The sequence below is a fragment of the Pelodiscus sinensis genome, chromosome 3 (genome assembly GCF_049634645.1).
Source record: "Pelodiscus sinensis isolate JC-2024 chromosome 3, ASM4963464v1, whole genome shotgun sequence".
NCBI classification, from domain to species: domain Eukaryota; kingdom Metazoa; phylum Chordata; order Testudines; family Trionychidae; genus Pelodiscus; species Pelodiscus sinensis.
In genome coordinates, this window is record NC_134713.1 from 153,321,820 (window position 1) to 153,343,550 (window position 21,731).

General features: G+C 42.6%; 1 protein-coding gene across 8 annotated transcripts in view; it reads left to right on the top strand.

Annotated features, from left to right (window-relative positions):
- MARK1 (microtubule affinity regulating kinase 1) overlaps nucleotides 1–21,731 on the top strand; it is a 112,704-nt gene that overhangs the window by 35,254 nt on the left and 55,719 nt on the right. For all 8 annotated transcript variants that reach the window (XM_075925224.1, XM_075925228.1, XM_075925221.1 and 5 more), the window contains exons 2-3: nucleotides 18,550–18,753; nucleotides 19,424–19,477. In XM_075925224.1, the coding sequence (XP_075781339.1) occupies nucleotides 18,550–18,753; nucleotides 19,424–19,477 (258 nt within the window). The remainder of the gene's footprint in view (nucleotides 1–18,549; nucleotides 18,754–19,423; nucleotides 19,478–21,731) is intronic.

Here is a 21,731-nt window from a genome sequence, read left to right on the forward strand (position 1 = left end):
TTCCTCTTCCGGGACGGTGTGTAGACGTATCAATACCGGTACCAACCAAGGGCAGCTCGAGGCCCTGATCGCCTGCTGGCCCAATTGCCGCTGTTATCTGGTTCCTGTCTAGCATCCAGAGCCATTGTTATTCCAGCACCACTGGAGGCCCTGGAGCCTTTGAAGACAGTTTCACTCTCAAGGATTCTCTCTCCCAAGGATGTCGGGGGGAGGGGGGCGGGGGGGTGTTCTCTGGCTACAGGGGGGCAGAGTCTCAGCAGGGCAGTGAGTGAGTGGGCTGGGGTTTCAGGGCAGGAGCAGGGTAGGGGTAGGTGTCTGTTCAGGGGAGACGGAGCAGGAGTGGGTTGGGAGGGGCATGGTCTCAGCAAGGAAGTGAGTGAGGGGACTGGGGGGCAGGGTCTGGGCTGAGGGGGTGGGGAGTACTTACTTGTCTTCAGGCCTAGTGCTGATACCAGGCTCCACCTCCCACTGTTCCCATTAGCCAGGTTCTGGCCAATGGGAACTCAGGGAAAGACTCCAGACAGTGTGCTGCTGTTCCCCCAGCCTAGGACAGGGAGCACTTCTTACCTGCACAGGGAGGCTTGGGCTTTCTCTCCGCCCCCCCGCCCCAGTGGGAAGCCAGCACTAGTGCTCCAACCGCACTGGGCAGGAGGGGGGGCATCTTCCCTGCACAGTGAGGCTTGGGGCTTTCCCTCTCACCCCCTCCATCCACAGCGGGATTAGTGCGGTCACCGGCTCCTGCCCTGCCCTTGGGTGACAGCTCTGGCTCAGGGCTCTGCAGCAGCTGTACCTAAAAGCAGCTGCCTGGTTTGCCTCTGATGGGGACAAGTGGGGAAATGACAGGCTCTGTGCTGCCTGAGGCTCAGTGCTATAGTGTGACAGGGTGGAAAGGGTCTTGAGCACCCGGCTTATGAAGTCGCTGAGCAAGTGGGCTGATTCTAATCTGCCCTGCCCAGTCCTGAAACAGTTGCTTGGTGAAGGAGCGCTTCTCCTTGGAGCTGCTGGGGCTGGCCAGCCGGCCTGGGGCTGCTCACCCTGGACAGCGGGGAGGATTCACCAGTTTCTCCGGTCTCTCCCCTCCTCCCCTACCGCAGGGGAGAAGGGATGGGAAAAGCCACGTGGTTGAGGGCGGAGGAGTGGCAGGCTGAAAACTTTTCTTGTGGGATGCAAAGTGATGTGCTGATGTTATTCTGTCATCCCAGAGGAAAAGGGTTTTTTTAGTATATACAGGGATAGTATTTCACTTACACTTAGACACTGAAGTTTATAGGAAGTTTGGATAATTGATAAAAGCTACTTGGAATAACTTTGAGTAGTACTTAAATGCTTTTAATTCTTTTTGACTGTTCTGCTGCAAGGGGCTATTGTGGTGGAACAGTGTTAATGTTGGGGCAGTATTAGAGAAGTTTTAGCCTACAAGCCTTGCATGTCTTGCAACTTCATGATTGTGGTTCTGATTATGAAATATGTTTTTTTTCATTGTTGGGTCAGGATACCTTAACCATCAAAGTATGGAAGATGCTGTTGAAGGTTTGGTATGAATAATGTTTTGAAAATAATGGAGACAGTTTAATTTTGCCTTAAATAACTCTATTTTATTTTGGGGACTAAAGATGAGACATTTGATGAAAATGATTTAATTTTAACCTTGAATAACATTTCTTGAATTTATTTTATAATTTAATATATACTGTATATCAAAAGGACAGAACAACTCTTGACTGAGAGAATACTACTGCTTTTAGTGTTCCTTTTCTCCATGACCCATCATCTTACACAGATTCAGTGTTAAGATTTAAAAAACTGAGTGTGCGTATAGACCTATGCCAATCTAGATGCTTGGGTTATAGTTCTTTCCAATGAGAATATGGAGACAGAATAGTAAATAGACAATGAATCTAACCAAGTCTTGACCTTCAGTAGAATAGTGATAGAGATGCAGCTGTGTTAGTCTGGTCTAGCTGAAACAAAAGACAGGACTATGCAGCACTTTAAAGGCTAACAAGATGGTTTATTAGGTGATGAGCTTTCGTGGGCCAGACCCCCACTGTCTTGTGGTGTTAGTTGGTGTTGAAGTTTGTCTTGAGATGAGATTCTCTAGGTTAGAGATGTCATTCTTGATATTTTTCTGTTTCTTGTATAAGACAGTAATCCGGTGGTTCCTTAATTTTTTGGCTAGTGTGAAGCAGAGTCTCTCGCTGTAGTCTGTACAGTATGTTGATCTTAATGGGTTGTTCACTTTCAATCCTTTGGATACGATGTCCGTCTTTTTGCACTTGGATAAAAAGATGATGTCTGTCTGGATCTGTGCAAGTTTTCCCCCTCTTCTGTTCTAAACCTGATTTGTCATTTTTATGTGTGTTCACTTTTTTTTTGATTGTATCACTTTGGTATATATGGTAAGAGTTAGGACCACCAAATTCAGTATCCATCTTCCTCTTATCATAACTTAAGTAAGGCAAGGGTCTGATGGTGCCAGGAGAACAGGATGTGCTTGGAATGGGATTGCTTCTCATAAAACCACACAGAAAGAAGAGAAAGGGACTGGCTGAGGGCATGTCCCCCTCCCCACCCTGAGCCTCCCACGCCCTCAGGTGCCTTTTAGGAAGGGCAGGGAGGGGAAATAAACCTACTCCCCTTGTCCCTGATTTGTATGTGTATATTGCTGGCTGTTCCCCTTCATAGGGGGGCGGGGAGTGCACAGTTTGCTGCATTCCTCACTCTGGCTGGGGGCACACAGGGGGCAGATAAACCTGGACCTGCCCCAGCTGGGATATGCACCTCTCCCCTGGCTATGCCTCCTGTAGCTGCAGCAGCCTTGGAGAGTGTGATGGCTCAGTCAGGGTTCCCCCGGTCCTGCACCCCTGTAGAAGCAAGAACAGACTCGGCCAGCCGGTAGAATAGAGGGGTTTATTGCTTCTCCAGGATACAGCACAGCATAGACGTGATGTGTTTACAGGAGTCTGGGCCAGGATACCTCAGACCCCTTGAGATGAGGTCCCTAGGCTCTTGGATTCCAGCTCTCTCCTTAGACTGGTTCCTCCATGATTCCAGCCCAAGACTGCCATGATTCCCCCAGCACACACTTCCTTTGTCCCGTCTCTTCCCTTAACCAGTAGAACCGGTTAGGCCACTATCCTGAGGCCCCTCTTGCTGGGCTGTGCTTACAGACAACTGCCAGTGGGGGTCCTCCACAGCCCACTGCCCAACCATTGCAACCAGCCAGGTACTGACACTACATCACAACATGTGGGCGAGTCAGTGGGAATCACACATCACAGCACAGGGGTCTTCGGGATATAGAGCAGACAGCACCCCCAGTATGCCACAGAGAGGTACTTCTCACCTAACTCCAAGCTGCTGCGGTGACAGAAGGCTGGAGTAGTCCACTCTCCCCAGGGCAACCTGTATATTGTACCCCTAATCCCCAGCCTCAGAACAATGATTTAAATGAAGCATGTGCATTTTCATTTTATTTTCCAAAAGCAGCCAAAAATTGAGTTAAGGACCTAAACAGGGCCAGGTAAATCTTCTAGCAGTAACTAAAGTGCATGTTTGAGTTAAAAATAGCTACACACTATGTAGGCCTCTCATTATATACTCTCACTTCTAGAGCACTGTGCAGGTATAAAGTCTGTATCCACATCTGTATCTGCAAAAATTAGCTGCGGATATCTGCATCCGCATCCACATCTGCAGATGTTGATACCCATGGATGTAAAACTGATATCCGCAGATCTGCAGAGCTCAACTCATTTAATAAGTTTGAGTTTGGTTTTTTTATATCTTGAATGTGTTTAGAATGTAATCAAATTTTGACGCACAATAATATATGCAAACTTAAATGGGGATTCATCCTTTAATCTTGAAACGACTTAAGGCAAACTTGCCTATTTGTGGAATAATTGAATTGTCCTTTGTGCAGGGCTAATGCTGATAGCTCAGACAACTGTCTATTCACATAATACATTTCTGAGATGTATAGCTTCTTCCTGTACATACATTGTATGCTCCTGCTCCTTTTTCTGTCATTTAGCCAAGGATCCAGTCCAGGTAAGGTATAATTTTGGTGCCCTGTCCTCCTGACTTTGCTCCACAGTTCTTTCCTGCCTCTTTGCATGAAGGTAGCAAGAGTCTGGTAGTTGAGGTTTTGCATTCTTGGGCCTTTTAACCCTCCAGCTGCAGGACTTTGAAGCCCCCCCCCCCCCCCCAGCAGATTGGGGTGCTTACCTGGGGGAGGAGTCTCAGCTCTAACCTCTGTGTGCTGCCTCTGCCTGCAAGCAATGCCCCCACAGCTCCTATTGGCTGTAGTTCCCAGACAATAGGAGCTGCAGAATGGTGGCAGCACATGGAGCTAGGAGCTGGAGGTCACTACTTCCTTGGAGTTGGGTAGAGAGCCTGCCCTAGCCCCTCCAACCCCCCTCAGCAGCACCCATGGCATCCCCCAGACTGCGTCCCCCTGAATACTCTCACCATCCCCAACCCCACATTGCCCCCACTTCCTTCTCCCACCAAGATTTCATCAGGGTATAGCAAAAGTCATGGACCAATCACTGACCATGAATTTTTGTTTACGGCAAGTGACTTGTCTATTAATTTTTACTACTGGTTGAACCTCTGTGGTCTGGTACCCTCAGGAGCTGACAGACTGGTGCTGAATCAGGGAGTTTGCCAGATCAGTGAAGGTCAATGCTTGCCCCTCCACCACTGCTCCAGCCTCCCAAAGCACTGCCCCACTTTCTTCTGCCCCCTTGTTTTTTCCAACCATGGCGGAATGGGTCAGTCCACAGTAAGCAGCCACAGAGATTTGCAGTTTGGGAGGATGGGGTATACGGACTCACCAAACTATGCTCATGTTTAAAAAATGGAGGGGGACATGAATCCCAGCCTGGCCTTGCGGAGGGGCTGTTGACTCAGTGCAAGCCAGGAGCGAGCAGTCCCAGATCAAACTGTGCCTCTGCATTTTAAATGTAGTAGGAGCACAGCATGGGTGGCTCCTGGAGCTGACAGGAGCCAGGACTGCTCAGTTCTAGCTTGAACCAGCTCCTGGAGCTATTTCCCCTCCTCCCTCCCGAGGCTCTGCAGAGCGGTTCTTATCAATACAAATTGTATCGACTACACAGTTAGTTAGCCAAATAACCACAATTTAGCATCCTTAGTTCCCAGTGCTGTTAGCTCCTCATGTTATGGAGGGGCTTTCCTAGAGTGCTCGGAGAGCCCTGACCACAAGTTAAATGCTGTTGCGGCAGCGCTTTTGTGTTTTGAGTGTAGATAAAGCCGTTTGTGTTCAGCTTGGCATTCTGTAGCTATGTGTTTGAAGTTCTCTTGAATGAAACTAGTCCAGACAAGACTAAATTGGTAGCAGAGATGACCAGTTGCTGGTATGCAGTATTTAAAAAAACAAAACAAACAACAAACAGAAGAAAGCCAACTAACCCATAACTTTTTAGGGGAGGAATTTTAAAATGTTTTGGTGATGCTGTAATGCAGGGGTAGGCGATAATTTTAGAAGGGGGTCCATTTCACAAATTTGGGAAGTGGCCCGAGCCGCCCCAGAAGGTTGGGGCCAGAACACTTCCTGGGTTCCCCTGCCCACAGATCGTGATTGGCCTGGGGATGGGGGAGCATGTGAAGTCTTTGCCCCTTACTCCCCATTGCCTAGAGAGAAGCACCAGCTGTTTTGAACAGCTGGTGGTTCCCTCTAGGCACCATGTGTCCCTGGCTGCAGGAGGAGATTTTGGGTACTCCTCCCACCCCCAAGGCCAGTCAGGGCCTGGGGGCGTGGGAGCATGCAGAGTGTCTCACCCCCTACCCCCCACCCTGCCTGACTCATGCAGTGCCTAGAGTGAACCGCCAGCTTTTCAGAACAGCTGGGATTCCCTCTGATGCCATGCAGCCCTGGCAGGGTGAGGAGACTTCACTCACTCCCGCAACTACAGGTCATAAAATCATAGAACCATAGAACTGGAAGAGACCTCAGAAGGTCATCAAGTCCAGCCCCCTGCTCTGGGCAGGACCAATTCCAACTAAATCAACCTGGCCAGGGCTTTGTCAAGCCGAGACTTAAACACTCTAGGGATGGAGACTCCACTACTTCCCTAGGTAACCCATTCCAGTGCTTCACTACCCTCCTAGTGAAATAGTTTTTCCTAATATCCAACCTGGACCTCTCCCACCACAACTTGAGACCATTGCTCCTTGTTCTGCCATCTGTCACTACTGAGAACAGCCTCTCTCCAGCCTCTTTGGAACCTCCCTTCAGGAAGTTGAAGGCTGCTGTCAAATCCCCCCTCACTCTTCGCTTCTGCAGACTAAACAGACCCAAGTCCCTCAGCCTCTCCTCATAAGTCATATGCTCCAGCCCCCTAATCATTTTGGTTGCCCTCCGCTGGACCCTCTCCAGTGCATCCACATCCTTTTTGTAGTGGGGGGCCCAGAACTGGACACAATACTCCAAATACACAATACTCCAGATCTTTATTAGCTTGGGGGTGGGGGAGCAGCATGGCGTCCATGAGTTGGATCAACAAGGTAGGTGGGCTGGATCTTGCCCACCCCTGCTGTAGTAAGAGCCATTCATTCTTTTTTTTTCAGCTCTAAGAAAGAGATGCTGTTTTCTAAAAGGACTAATCTAAATGGGTTTCAGTCACGTGATTATGATGTTACAAAGCCAAAATCTCATAGGCACTGATTCTACATTCTGTCACAACTCGATTTGAATCAATGGAAGTTCAGAGTATGAAAGGGCAAGCTTGTGTGTGATGCCATTTAGTCAAAATAAAATAAATTGAGCATAACCTAAAACGTAAATTAAAAGGCACTTACTCTTTATTGTTAATGAAAATCACAATCCTCAATAACATTCCTTTGTGTATTTCAAATGTGTTAATGTTTTAATGCAGTTCAGATGACTTTGGTATAATAATTTGATGTTACAAGATGCATTTGGCCTTCTGTCTCAGTGTGCCTGGTACGTAGAGTTGTAAACATATCTACTTGGGAATATGTAAATAGAAAAGCAATTCTGTTACTAGCTGAGATCTGAAAATGCTGGGCATTAGTCTGTGAAAAATATGAACAGTATTATAATTATGAGGCGCTTAGATACCATAGTAAGACGTGCTGGATAAAAACTTATTGTTGAATTTGAGCAACGATTTATCTTCAAGATATACAATAATTCTTCTGCAGAAGAATACATCTAATATGTAACAAATGGCTTGTACTGTGTCTAGTAGAAGAAATGTGTGTTTCTTCAAAAACATAATGTATAATAAAATCTCATATCCATCATGAAAGGGAAGAGGGCTGTACAAAAGAGGTTAGAGAGAAGGCTGTTTGTTAATCTCCTGTTTACCAATATACATAGATTAAATACTTAAATTTTTCTTCGTCGTCCTGTAGTTAATAAATTATGCTTTTTAAATGCTTAAGCATCCCTCCCTTGTATTTTCAGTCATGTATGAGATTTGCTGTTCTCAGAATAATTTTTGTTGCTGATATTTCAAGTCATGATTTTCTGATGGAGCTTGAAGTGCTTACATATTATGTAATCTGTTGTAAACAGTCCTGTATTTTGCTTCAGCTACACCAGACTAACATGGCTACATTTCTATTACTGTTGTAAACAGAAAGTCTATGACTCAGTGACTTCTAGAAAACTGTTACTTGAACAATTCTAAGTCTGTAGTCAAATCAGAAAGGAAAATTATTCAGTATTTAAGTTATCCTTGAGCCAGTCACTTTGGTATCATGTTTAACGTGTGCTAGTATTTTTATGGCTTCTGAGAACTGAGTCTAGCATCTTGATCAATCTTAATTGAGTTGATTAATTTGTTTCCTTATTCATATCAAACTAACATTTTCTGAGCCTCTAATAGTCTTAAGATTATGTTCCCCACATAAATCTACTTGTAACCAAAGACTTATGAAAAGAAGCATGCATCAGACATTTTAAAAATATCAGTCTCAGACGAGACTAAAAAAGTCCTAGAAATAAGTGTAGGAGTGACTGTGAAAAATAGAAGCAGGGACTGACTATTGCTTTGTTTTCACTGAAGTCTGAGGTGTCCCGGTGTAAATGCCAAAGTATTTTACAGCATACAAGTAGTAAGAAAGAACTGAGGTTTGTACTGGATGATGTGGAAAAGTACTTGTATTTTAAGCATATTGATGGCTTTGAACATTGTAGTGGGAAAGTGACAGCTATTTAATATCCAAGAATCTCTGGGTGGATGATTTGTGAAGGTACATTGGCATAGCTTTTGATTTAATGACTAAACATCATGGTGATCCCTCTAAACTTTGACCCTTCTAGCTTCAGTTTGATTTTTATCTTGGTGAAAGAAGAATCTTTGCTTGTTTGGTGCTAGTAAAGTTACTGTCAGACAAAAAAACTGTTACACAAAATGTGAGAACAAACAAGAAGATGGCCAGGGCACTAGCAGTGGTGACAAAAACAAAACACAGACCTTTGACAAATATAACCTAGTTTGTTTTCTCTTGGTATAAAACTTCAAAAACTAAATCTGTTTCATTGTTTATTTTGTGTCAAGATTGTTTGTCTATCTTATATAATATATATAAAATGAATACTGACATGTTGGGTAAGAGACAGAAATACTTAAATATCTTTTACTGTAGCTCTTGACAAAAAGTATTAGAGTTCATTATTAACACCTGAGTACAATATATAGAATGAAACTTCAGGATTAGAGATGGACATTTTTCTTGAGATGAAGGTTTTTTAAACCATTCTGTTCTTGCTGAAGGAACTGGAAGATAAATACATCTCTATTTGAAAATATAATATATAAAAGAAATAAGCAGTAGAAATAAGACTTCCTGGAACATGTTCTGGGAGAAGTATGTGGTTTATCAGAAATATTTAATCTTTAAACATCTATAAATTATATGTATCTGTGTAGAAGAATGTTTTGTTCAAAACCTGCTTTTTTGGCTCAAGGCATAGTTTACACAATATAGTCTAATAGTCGTAAGTGAACCAAATTCACTATTGTCCATATATCCTTCAGACAAACTGAACTTTTTCACATTTCAAGGTAGTGATTTGTGAAAGCTATGCAACTGTAAGTACTGCACTGTCAAAACACTTAATTAACAGTTACAGTATAAGGTTTAAGGATGAAAGGGTGACAAATTTAAATTAACAAATTTGCAACATATTAGTCTCATCAAAGCAGAGAAAGTAGGAATGGTTTTATATAGATATGCATATTCTTATGTTGTTGCATCTTCATAGTCTTTCTATAAGGCTACGTCTACAATACAAGTTTTCTCTGCAAAAAGTACATGCTAATTTGCATGAGTTGCGCTCTCATTTGCATCTTTTCTGCCTATCCGTTTTTGTGCTAGGGGTTTTTGAGCAAAAACAAGAAGTGTGGACGTTTTCTTTTTGCACAAAAAGCCCTTTTTTCGCAAGATCCTTATGCCCCAAAAAAGGAGGTATACCAATCTTGCGGAAAAAGGGGGTTTTACAGGAAAAGAAAACGTCCATGCTGCTTGTTTTTGAGCAAAAACCCCTAGCTCTCAAACGGATCAGGAGAAAATATGCAAGTGAGATTGCGACTCATGCAAATGAGTCCCTTGGTAGCATTTTTTTGCCAAGAAAACTCAGTGTAGACGTAGCCTAAGATTGATTTCAGTAGCTTAAATTCTGTTCAGTTTGTACTACTCCCATGTTATCAGAATGCTTCCCAGAAATGCATTAAGCTACATGACTGTGTGTTGTAGGTTACTTTTTCAATTTACAGCTACAGTGTATGCCTCTGAGGTGGCATGTACAGTACATATATCACAGGCCTCCCTAGCAAGGATATAAGTAATAGTGTATTAGATGGTGAGGCTCTGTTTGAGTGAGTGAAGACATCCCTGAACGTGTGGAAATATACATAATACTTGTGATTCCAACACATTCATGGTCCATTTTGATCAATTGCATGGTCAGAGGGTTTTAAAATTGGTCACTTTCACATTTTCAGTAGTTGACATCAGAAATTTTACGGTATTGTAACTGTGGGGGTCCCAACCAAAAAGTACTTGAGTGGGTCTGATCTCTATCTCCCCCCTCCCAGTTAACGCCCACCCCCCAAAAGGTGAGCTGCCATACAAGTTCTGTCCCTCCACAGTCCAGCAGGGACTCAGCCCCCTGGCTGGGGCACTCCCAGCAACCTGGGGGAGATCAGATTTCACGGGGAAGGACTTATTTCGCAGTCTGTGACCTGTTTTTCACAGGTGTGAAATAGGGCACTATCTATATATCTCGCTACATGCCCAAACATCAGCACCTTTGTCTACGCGGCTCCTTTCAGCAGTGTAGCTTCCTCCTGTCTGGCTCTCTGTAGCCTTTCTCTGCCGCATCCCCTCTTCCAGAGCCTTTCACTCACATTTCTAGCTACACATGGCCATGTACATGTAGTAGTGATGGGCAGTCTGGGCTAGTGAGTGGGCCACATAAGTGGCCCTCCATCTCAGTGGGTTGCAAGATTGTCTTCTGGGACAGCATTGTTTTTCTAACTGTGCTTGCATATCTAGAATTGGGGGGGGGAGGTGCAGTTGAACCATGGCAGAGATTTGATTGGATGTAGAGGAAGCCCATGGCTCTCACAGTCAGTGTTGTGTGCAGTGAGCACACACCTCATTTCATGTTCCCTTGCTTCACATGCGGGTCACTTTAGTAATAATGGTAGGAAAAAAACGACACAGATGGGAACCAGAATTGTCTAGCAACCCAGTGAGTGGGCGACCGTAAACAAAATGTCCTGTGGTCCACACACAGAACCTGGATGGTCCTCAGGCTGCCCTCCACTGACATGCTTTTTAATGCAGTGCGTAGCTATGCAGACTACACTATACCGCATACTTCTTGTGGAATTGATGTAGCTTCTGAGAAGCGTATTTCAGATGACTGAGCGTCTTGAAGATAAGGACCATGACCAAGAATTTTTAAAAGATGTTCTATGGAAAGCCAGCATAGAGAATGGAGGACAAGTTCAATATGTTCACGGTAGCCTGTATTACTGAGGGAATGCACAGTCCTGTTCTGTGCTAGTTGGAGTTGTCTGAACCTGATGGCTTCATGCACATGATGGCTTTTTGCTGTAATCCAGCCAAGAAAAGAGGAGGTTAAGGAGGGAATGTGATGAAGGTCTATAAAAGTGTGGAGAAAGTAAAGAAGGGAAAGTTATTTACTTGTTTCCATAACCCAAAAACTAGGGGTCACCACACAGAGTCAACCCATGGAACTCCTTGCTAGAGCATGCTGTAAAGAGCAGTACTTTAACAGGGCTCAAAAAAGATCTATATATGTTCATGGAGGATAGGTCCAGCAATGGCTGTTATCCAGGATGGATTGGAATGGTGTCCTTAGCCTCTGTTTGTAAGAAGCTGGGAATGGGTAACAGGGGAGGGATCACTTGTTCTGTTCATTCCATCTGGGGCACCTGGCATTGGCTGCTGTCAGAAGATGGGATACTTGGCTAGGTGGATCTGTGGACTGACCCAGTATGGTCGTTCTTATGTTCAAGAAGTATTAAAAAGGCTTGTGTGACTCAGGCCAAAGTTGTCAGGATGGGGTATGAATGACCCATCGCTTGTCTGGTATCAGACACTCTCCTCTTGGGAAATCTTCATACTAATTAATGGCAGTTCATTTAGTCTGTCACAGAGGCTCGCAATAACAACTGCTCCAGCATTTCACTACCATATAGAATACAGATGTTACAGGTAAAATTAATGCATGCAACATGTCACAGGCATTCAGTAGTCTAAATGCTTTTTTTATAATTCATTCTTATTTTACCAATATTGACTCTCAACTGAGCCAGACAGATTCCATCTGTGTCTGTCAATGTCCAGTTGAGACATGGGTACATCGGCATGAGTTGGCATATGGCCTGCCAGCTTCTCAATGTTGCCATATGTAGTGTAGTAAGTCATTATATTGTTGGCACGTAAGACCACATCTCAGCAGCTCTCTTAGTGGCTTCATGAGGGATTTGGTGGCAGAGGTGCAATTTCCCATCACCACTCTCTGACTACCTTCAAGAAGGATCCTGACAATTTTAAATCATTCCCCTGGACATCTGCCACTTCCCTCAAGCAGACACAGTATCTCATGATAGACTGTCAAATGCTGTAGAGAGGACCAGCACTGTGAAAATGTATGTCTCCTCTCCATCAAAGAATAGCAGGACAATGATCCAATAAAACTACAATTGCTGTTTCCATTACATGTCTTGACTTAAAACCATACTGTGCTGAATCCAGGATTGTTGGCTTTGATTAAATAAGCTTGTAAGTGTCCATTGACTAGCTTCTCTAAGCTTGGTCACAAATGAAGTTAGAAACTGAGGTGTAACTCGCTAGGTTCCATTAATCTGGTATAGGGTTTCTTCATAGTTGGTCATACTGCTCTGTGCTGTGAAGAAGAAAAGGGAGATTCGTCCATTGAGTGTCAGTGAATGTTACAGTCAAAAGTTGCTTGAGACTCAATCTTGCCTCCAAAAAGGGGTGGGATCAGGGCACCTTCAAGGTGACCAATGCTTAGTGTGGCATGAAAGTGTCTGTTTGTGGGTGATGTAGAGGGGGTTGTAACCATTCAGCTTGAAAAACCTTTCCAAATGTGTGATTGTTTCAGCAAAGCAGGAGGAAGGTTATATGCATATAGTCCTCCTTTTTCCCCATCTGCCGTATGTACCCAGGTACCATCTTTTTTATTGCATTTAAGTCTGTCCCATGTCAAGCAGAAGATCTTGATTAAAGCAAATGAGAAAGATGAGTAGTTAATATTAAGTCTGCCAATCACCAGAAAAACTTAGTTATAGCAAATATTGGCATCTTATAAACTAGTGCTCATTGTAAGACTGCAGTTAAGCTGTACTATTTTCTCTTTTAATACAAGGGGTGAAATGAGAAGAAGTGGCAATTGGCCCTGAATACTTCATTGTGTTTAATATTTGAAAAGCTCTGGCACATAGACTTCATACCGCCTCAAGTGTGACCTAGTCAGTTCCAAACCCAAACTCATGAATACAAAATTTTTTTAGTTGAGAATATTTCCAATAGGTTGCTTAATTTGTACATTCTAATTTTTTAAAAGAACCCTAAACAGAATTCTTCTCCCCTTCCTACCTGCCATTTTTTTTTGTCCTTCCTTAGCCTCCAGCCACTCTTTCTATAAATCTCAGCTTCTCTGAATGCATTGGAATAGTCAGGCTTTGCAGTAATTGTGGAAAGTTAACAAATATGGACTCTGGTGTATCAAGGATAAAAGAAAATTCCAGAATGTATGTCCCTGAAGTAGAACAGTGTCAGTTGCTGTTTTCTTTGTGTTGGGGGCATTAATAAAATTCAAACTTTTGAATTTAAAACAGGATTTCAACCTCTTTATTTTGTGATGCTCTATAGTTTACTCTCCCTAAGCTTATAGCACTTACTCTTTTGAATACAGAATAAACTTTCTAAGAATTCTTAATTAAACCATTTAATTTGAGTTAAAATTAATTAAAAATTCTTTCCTTTAACAAACTTAGAACATGTCAGGCTTTTCCTTGTCCTGAATTATCTGAATGAATTAACAGACACTTTCAACTTTACAAAGCATTGAAATGGAAATCTTAAGCATGGGCTATAATTGAAATAAGTAGATTGCAATTAATCAGTGATTAATAATTCTTATTTGCTCTGATTAGATCTTCTGCAAGGCACAGATCAACAGCTTAGTAAATCACGAGTGGAGTTACTGTGACATAGGAAAGAAATTAGCAAATCATCTCTGTACAGCTAATTTACATGCATTCACTTCTGTTAGAAATAATGATTCTGGGGTGTAAGAGAAACTAGACACATGTCAAATTCTGATTGGTAAATTACTTGGCTCAACTGTTCCTGTTAATTACAGATTAAATGATGGCATGCTGGCTTTGGCATCAATGCTTGAAAGGCTCCCCATGGCATTACAGCTTCTGTTACATATGTACTAAGGCAGCATGGGCAATAGAACTGAAGTAGGAGTGCTCTGAGCAGACACAAATTGGACAAATGAGTCTTGATTCTTCTCAGTTTCCTTCATACACCTGGTGGAAGAACCAAAAAACACCATGTGTGTAGGGGTACCCTTCATTCTACCACCTACCTACCCACCCATGAAGAAGCAAAGCAAAGAAGCCTGGCAACACAGGGTTGTCTCCTTAGTGGGTTGGAGCACACCTAGACTGTCATGTGGATCAAGACTCACGGTCCTAACATGAGCCTAGATGTGCATCAGTCTCTTCAAACTGCAGTTCACAGAGCTTGCAAAATAATTCTGCCCTTCATTCATGCACAGAATGTCCTGGTCATGTTAGACTGTGTGACCATGGTTCTTTACATAAAGTAGGAAGAGTAAGCATGATGGTTCTTCGGTTCCCCAAAATCTGAGTCACTCTGTTCTCCTTCTGTATTAGCAAGAGTTTTTCTTGTATTAGCTGGGTGCCACCAACCACTTAGGTACTCTCCCTGCACTGTGCCAGTAAGTGCTCTCCATTTCCCAAGCACATGTGAATCATTCCCCTATATGTAGCCCCTGACGCTGGCTACTCACAGAATTTCCAAGTCCTCCTCACCCAGTGGTGCAATGTACCCCACTTTTTCAGTTTAAACCACAGAGTACTTGTAGCGCTTAGGTAAAACTAAAAGTAGTGGTTAAGAAAGAATAAAGATTTATCTGGAGATCAGAGCACTATTCTGAAATAACTTAGTCCACGTCTACACAGCAGGCAGTTATTTCGAAATAGTGTCAAAATACTGGAGGATTTCTTAATCCGACTCCTGTAACCCTCATTGTACGAGGAATAAGAGAAGTCAGAGAAAAGTGCTCTATTTTGAAATAAGTGCTGTGATTTTGAAATCAGCTATTTTGAAATAAGCTACGCAACTGATGTAGCACAATTTGCATAACTTATTTTGAGTTAAGACCTGCAGTGTAGACGCACCCTGAGTGACATAGTCTTAGAGTCCTCCTTCAGTTCTGACTCTCCTTGCAGGGCTGACCTTAGTTCAGCATCTGCAGCTAATGGTCTCTCGAGGCAAGTGACCCAATTTACTGGTGACCAGACCGCTTTCACAAAACGTAGTACATTTTGAGGACAAAATAGTTACAGAGAAAACATAATAAACAATAAATAGTCTTCATTCCTGTTCCATTTATCAAGTGTCACTCATCTTCCATATAGGCAGGGCTCGACAAATAATACAGTCTACTCGCCCATGGCAAGTAGATTGTAACCTGGAAGAACCGGGTTCGGTCGATCTGTGCATGTGCAGAACAATCTGCGCATGCGCAGATCACTGGACAGCACGGCTGGCGAGCGGGTCTGCATATAGGGATCCCCTCAGATCCTTTTGGCAGGGTTTTGTCCATTTGGTTACAATTTCACATCTGTTTCTGGATCATTCTGTATCTGTTTGCACTGACCTTTTATACCAAAAGCCTTTTCTTTGTTGCGTGAGCCTCTTGAACCTGATCTAATCTAGTATTTGCAATTTTGCCTAGAAGGTGGCACTTCTCTGCAGTTGTTTACCATTTCCACTGACTTTGGCTCAGGAGGGCGCATCCCCCGTGGAGCTAAAATAGAATCCCCTAGCTCACAAATGCAAACATATAACATTTTCAGACACACAAGTTTATGAATAAGCCAGTGGTCCATGTTGTCTTGCACATCTCTGTGTAATTGTCATTTCCATGCTTCCAAGGTCCCACATCAGTCTCACACATATCTAAGGATATTGTTATCTCTCTTAGTCATCTATCACAATAGGAGCTCAAGTCCAGTTGGTGATCCACCATGATTGTAATCGTTTTCAGTCACTGCTTTACAGAATACAGGCCTAAATTCTGCCTTAAACTTACTCCATGGGTAGAGAATATAGAATTAATGTAATGATGTACCTTACCTCAAACACTGCATTCAGCTTTGTCCACTTTTTAAATGTACAAATGTAAATTTGGATACTCTTGTAGGAAGTAGGTGCTTCTCTACAACGTGGAGGTAAGGATTAGAGCAGGGTTTCCCAACCTATAGGTCAGGACCCAAATATGGGTTGCCATTACATTTCAAAAGGGTCTCCAGGTATCTCCCCAGGTGGCTCTAAAGGAGCTATTCACACATTTTTTGAATTGCCCTGGGTCACCAAGTCTTCCTGAATTGTCAAAATGGGTCCCCATCTGGAAAAGGTTGGGAACCGCTGGACTAGAGGAAGAACGGTCTTCCACTATATGTGTGCAACTTCTGTTGATGTTAGACAGTTTGTGTGTAGGAGGAGGTAGGAAAAGTTTAACAATGACCGGTTTGAAAGGGAAAAAATAAAATGATACAGGTATTATGCATTATATATACTGCTATATAAAATGTCAGTTGGGTGCTCGATAGCACTCTGGCTTATAACACAAGAAAGGAATAATCAACAAAAGGCATAAGCGGCCATATTTTCAAGCAGAGGTCCCCTCAGCCCAGATGCAAACATTTATATCTGCACAAGTTACAAGTTTTTTGTGGGGGAAAAGGTTGTTGTGATTTGAGGCGAGAGGAAGGAGACTCGAACTTGTACAAGTGATGTTGTATGTATAACACCAGAAAACAGAGCTAGCCCTTTGGACGCTAAGATGTGGAGACACAGTAGGATTACACTACTGACTTAACCAGTAACAGTTTCACAACTCTACTGTGGGTCATCAGACAGGTCCTCTACTTAGTCAATGATGATAAACTTTCAGCTTCATGCGTGCGTGTGCTCCCCTGTCTAACGTGTTAACCATGTGCAATTAGTCAACACGACAGACTCTGGGAGAGCCCCCAGAGACCACTAATCAGATAAGGATCAAAAGCACCTGAGTAAGTTTATTGCCAGCGACATACAATAATAGCTGTCAGCGAACACACTCGCTGCTGTGCCACTATACATATGTACACCGTGACAATGGACTAACATCCAAATATACGCCCTGGATTCTAGCATCACCCCCACAGTCAGTCAACAACCACCCTTTGGGATGCACTTTTAAACACAGGTACAAACAAGTTACACATCAATCCTGATGTGTCAAGTTCCCACCCTCTGTTAGTTAGTTAGTTACCGCCCCTTACCTCACAGAAAGAGGGTTTCCATTACTATCCATCATGCTGTCAACTCACGCCCGGTCCTGAACCTGGATCAATATGTATGTTGTTTGTGAGGGGTGAAGTGGGTACCAAGATGTTTCTTAACGACTCCTCTGGAATGTGCTTACAGCCTGTGCGTAGTACTGCTTAGGTATAAGTGTTTCTGTAATATAAGCCCTCTCCTTGCCAGTTTCTATGAGCAGGGGCTGCATCTTTCTCATGGCTTAACTTTGCTTTACATTAGCAAAGTCTTGAACAAGGCCTCATACCTGGCCTGTGATACATGGGCTTACGTTTCTGACCCTCATCTTCCTACACTGGTGATTAGCACAGCCTTTTTATGTCTTTGTTTTGGTGACTTACTAGCAATAGACTTTATAGATGTGGGACTATTTTTGGTAGAAAAATCCATTTTATTAAAATTAGGGAGTTAATAATTTCAGGGTTTTTTTATATTGAAAGTATAAACATATCTAAAAGTTATGGAAGTAAAAATATTCTTGGAGCACAGTTGGCATTTAAGATTTTATTCTCCATTTCAAATACGTACTAGGAATGTAATAGTGTAGTGGATTAACTGATAAGCATAAGCTTATAGGCTAATACTGTAGACTACACACATTTCCTCTCCACCCCTTGCCAGTAAATTTTTTAGCAGGCTGGCCAGCAACCCATCTCAGTCCAGGATTGCACTGGGTCCGGGACCTACCCCTGCTGTGGCTCTGCATTTAAAGTGTATTAGGAGGCAGGCAGGCAGGCAGCCCGGCTCAGTTCCGTCTCATGCCGGTTCCAGGAGCTCAGACCCCTCGTCTCCAGATAGGAGATGCCCCAGGAGTATAGAATAGTCGACTAACCAATAAGAATTTGAGGTTAATCGATTATTCAATTAACCAATATTTAACATCCCTAGTACGTACTGTTTTAATGAAAATATTGTCAGACAGCTGATTAACTGCATCTTTCTTGCACTTCGTGAAAATATACTTTTTATTCACATCTTCAGGGAAAATAATGGTGACTGTTTAGAGATGAAAGTACTTTTGTATTTTTTAAGAGCTCAAAGATGCTTAAATCTAGATTTGATAATGAACACATACTATATTAAAGTTTGTGTTTTAATAGCACATGTTCATATTTGAAGAAAAATCTGTGAATGCTTTAATGGTTTTGATGCGTCCAAATATTGTTCTTGCTTACATTTTGGAAGCAGCTCTTGCGTGTCTCTCTAATTTCCTTCTTGTTGCATGAATCAAACTTCTCCTACTGGCAACAAATCTATTTAAGTTACAGTTGAAAATTGATAGCTTTTTAAATATTATGAATTCAGATTTTTGCACTCAAAATATTTTGTAACAGTTTAAAAACTATTTTTTTGTTTGTTTCCTTATAGCATACTTCTGTGGATGGGTACACTGAACCACATGTCCAGCCCACCAAATCAAGTAGCAGACAAAACATCCCCCGATGTAGAAACTCAATTACATCTACAAATGAAGAACACCCTCACATTGGAAATTATCGCTTACTAAAAACAATAGGAAAAGGAAACTTTGCCAAAGTGAAGCTGGCAAGACATGTTCTTACTGGAAGAGAAGTAAGCTTTTTGAATGTGGCTAATTGAAGTATTTTGTGTTGCCTTCATGTGTAGTTTTCTACAAAAAGGGTCCTAACATTGTTTCCAACGGCATCCTTGATTATTGAAAAACTTAATATTGCAAAAAATAATGCAAAGAAAATAGAACCAATAGCAGTACTTGTGGAGAAGATAGAAATTAAATTCTATTTGAAAACTTCCTTTTTGGGAAAGGCTGTATAGTTGTAAGTGAGATGTTAGAGAGTTTGGTTTTTTATTTGTTACTTTCAGGGACAAAATGTATTTCTGTCCTTTTTCCTCCTCCCTCCCAACCTCTTTGCCACCCAAGGAAAAAAAATTCAGGCACACCCTGAAGGAAAAGAAAATATCTTGTTATTGGGTTTCTACATATGTTTCGGTGTATTCTTACATTTCCACAGTGCTGGCAGGAGTGTAAAACTGACTGATGCTGAAGCTACAGTGGAAAGTGATAAAGCACAGTTGGATTCTTATTAAGAAATTCTAATATAGGGAGTAGAGTAGAAGATAGAATGGCAATTATGCCAATTGTACACACATTTCATAGCTATGTCTGTGCACATTAGATACGCAGTGGGTATAGCTGCTAACATGAACATTTTTAAAATGTCAGAGGTTTTTGCAAGTTTAGTTATACGTGTTTTTTCCCTAGGTGGCTGTGAAAATAATAGATAAAACCCAGCTAAATCCTACTAGCCTACAAAAGGTAAGCGTTGAACCCCTGTAATTTTGTAAACAATTCAATTGCCCTGTAGAGGAAGACAGATTTTTATAAAAAAGTAGAAATCTTTTGGTGAGCTGCTTATAGTGTGTATGCTGCTAAGGAGTAAAGTCATGTCCTGCTATCCTAACAATATATCTGGAATCCTAAATTTGTGCTGACTAGGGATGGAGGCGACTAGTCAAATAGTTGACTATCCGATAAACCTAGGCTTATCTGGTAGTTGAGTCACTACTTGACTAGTTGTTCCCCCCCCCCCCTTGTTTCCTCTGTATCAGCGGCAGCAAATGCGGGGGAGCAGGAGCCAGTGCTGGGAGGAGCCAGCACTGTGTTCGTTGGGCGGGATGGGGGGCAGGAGAGGCAGAGGCACAGCGGGGGAAATGGTACAGCATCTGGGACGCAGCGCAAGCCAGGACAGTTGAGTTCTGGTGTCTCTTTTACATTTAAAAAGCAAAGCTGCAGCATCTGGGACCAGGCAGGAGCCAGGACTCAACTAACTGAGTGGTTGATGGAAGTTCTGTCGACTACTCAATTAGCTTCCTAACTGCTATTTAAACATCCCTAGTGCTGACAATAGTTTTTGTACATGGTTCTTAGTTTGTCACCCCGTTCTCCCCTCATATGTTCCCCCGCCCCACAGGCTTTGTTTTTCTGGATCTGAAAACTGTCATTTGAAGTTTTGCTATTAATCAAATGTAGGATAATTCTATATAGAAATGTCTACCGCCTCACTTAAAATGTAATGAGTAGTAGTTTTCCCTAATTTAACTTGTCCTATTGACTTTTTCATAATAATAAAACACATTTGAGGCATTCAAAGTTAGTAAGCCTAAACTAACCTGCAGCTCTATTTATTATCTCAATGGGTTCTTGTCAATTACTTTAGTTGTATATAATCTCATGGAAATTATTTAAGTGGTTACAGAAACAGCTGATTTTGTTTTTTCTGGCTTCCTATTTTTCTCTTAGTACAAACTGTTCATAAACCCCTTGTAGCGGGTTGTGGGGAACTTCAGGGGTGGAGGCCAGATGCGGCCCTTGGCTTGCCTGGATCCAGCCCCTAAGGCTCAGGGTTCCCTCGTGGGGGCTGTAGCACACAAAATCTACTAGGCTGCCCTTCCCCCAGGCTCTGGTGTGCAAGGAGAATGTGGGGAGTGTCTTTCTCTTTCTCAGTCCAGGGCCACAGTGAGGGTTTTTTTCCCCTGCTTCTCACTTGTGTGCTGCTCTTGACTGTCAGTGGCCCCTGATGCCAAAAAAAGTGCCCCGCCCCGCCTTATCGGCCAGTCATATTGTTGTGATAACTTTTTGCCTTTGGTGAGCTAGCTCAGATCAACTGGTTTTCAGTGAAGATCTGATTTTGTTTTTTAAATATGTGCATCACAGATCATTTGCAGTGTGTCTTTAAGGTTCAAGTTCACCCCAAAATGGAAAATCTGTACAAAAGCCGTCTGTCCTAATTAAGTTCCATGGTAGATTGGAACAGCCATATGCGGAGCTTCTATATCCAGCAAAGGGAATCTTCATACTAACGCTGCTTAGGCTAGCTAAGAAAGGACTATTGGGGTGTGCCTCACTGCTTGTTGCTGGAGTTAATTCAACTGTCTCGTCCTTGTTCAGTTCGTCACAGAAAGCTTAGGTGTTTAACCTTTGTGTTGGGATGTGTAAGACTGCAGGCAGCAGGTGGATAAAATAAAGCCGAGAAGAAAAAAGGAAACAGTGGTCTCAGCAAATCAGCTGCCTACCAGCAAATCAGCTGCCTACCCATCTGGAGCAGCATTGGAGAATGTGCAGAGCTGCTTTTTGAAAAATGGCGAGTAAGGTGGATGTAGTTTATGGAGTTCAGCTGTGTGGATGGAAGAAAGGCTGGATCTTCAAGATATTATGTGGCACAATGTGATATGATTCAGTGCCTGAATGTGAAGAACTTAAAGGGCTGATTTGAGACACACCTAGATTGTAGGTCTGAGTGACTGGGAATTTGATTACATCCACAGTGATAGAGAGGAAATACAGGGAAGGGCTTATGGAGGAAAGATTCAGAACTCCATTTTAGTCATGATTACTTTAAACTGACAGCAGGATATTTTTAGTTGGGATAGGCAGAGAGAGATCCAGAGTGGAGAGTTAAATTTACTATTGAAAGCTGAATTTGTGTTTGCCAATGAGATTGGCCAGAGATAATATGTAGAGCAGCATTGAGCAATAATTTTAGATGGCGGGGGGAGGGGCACTCCAAGAT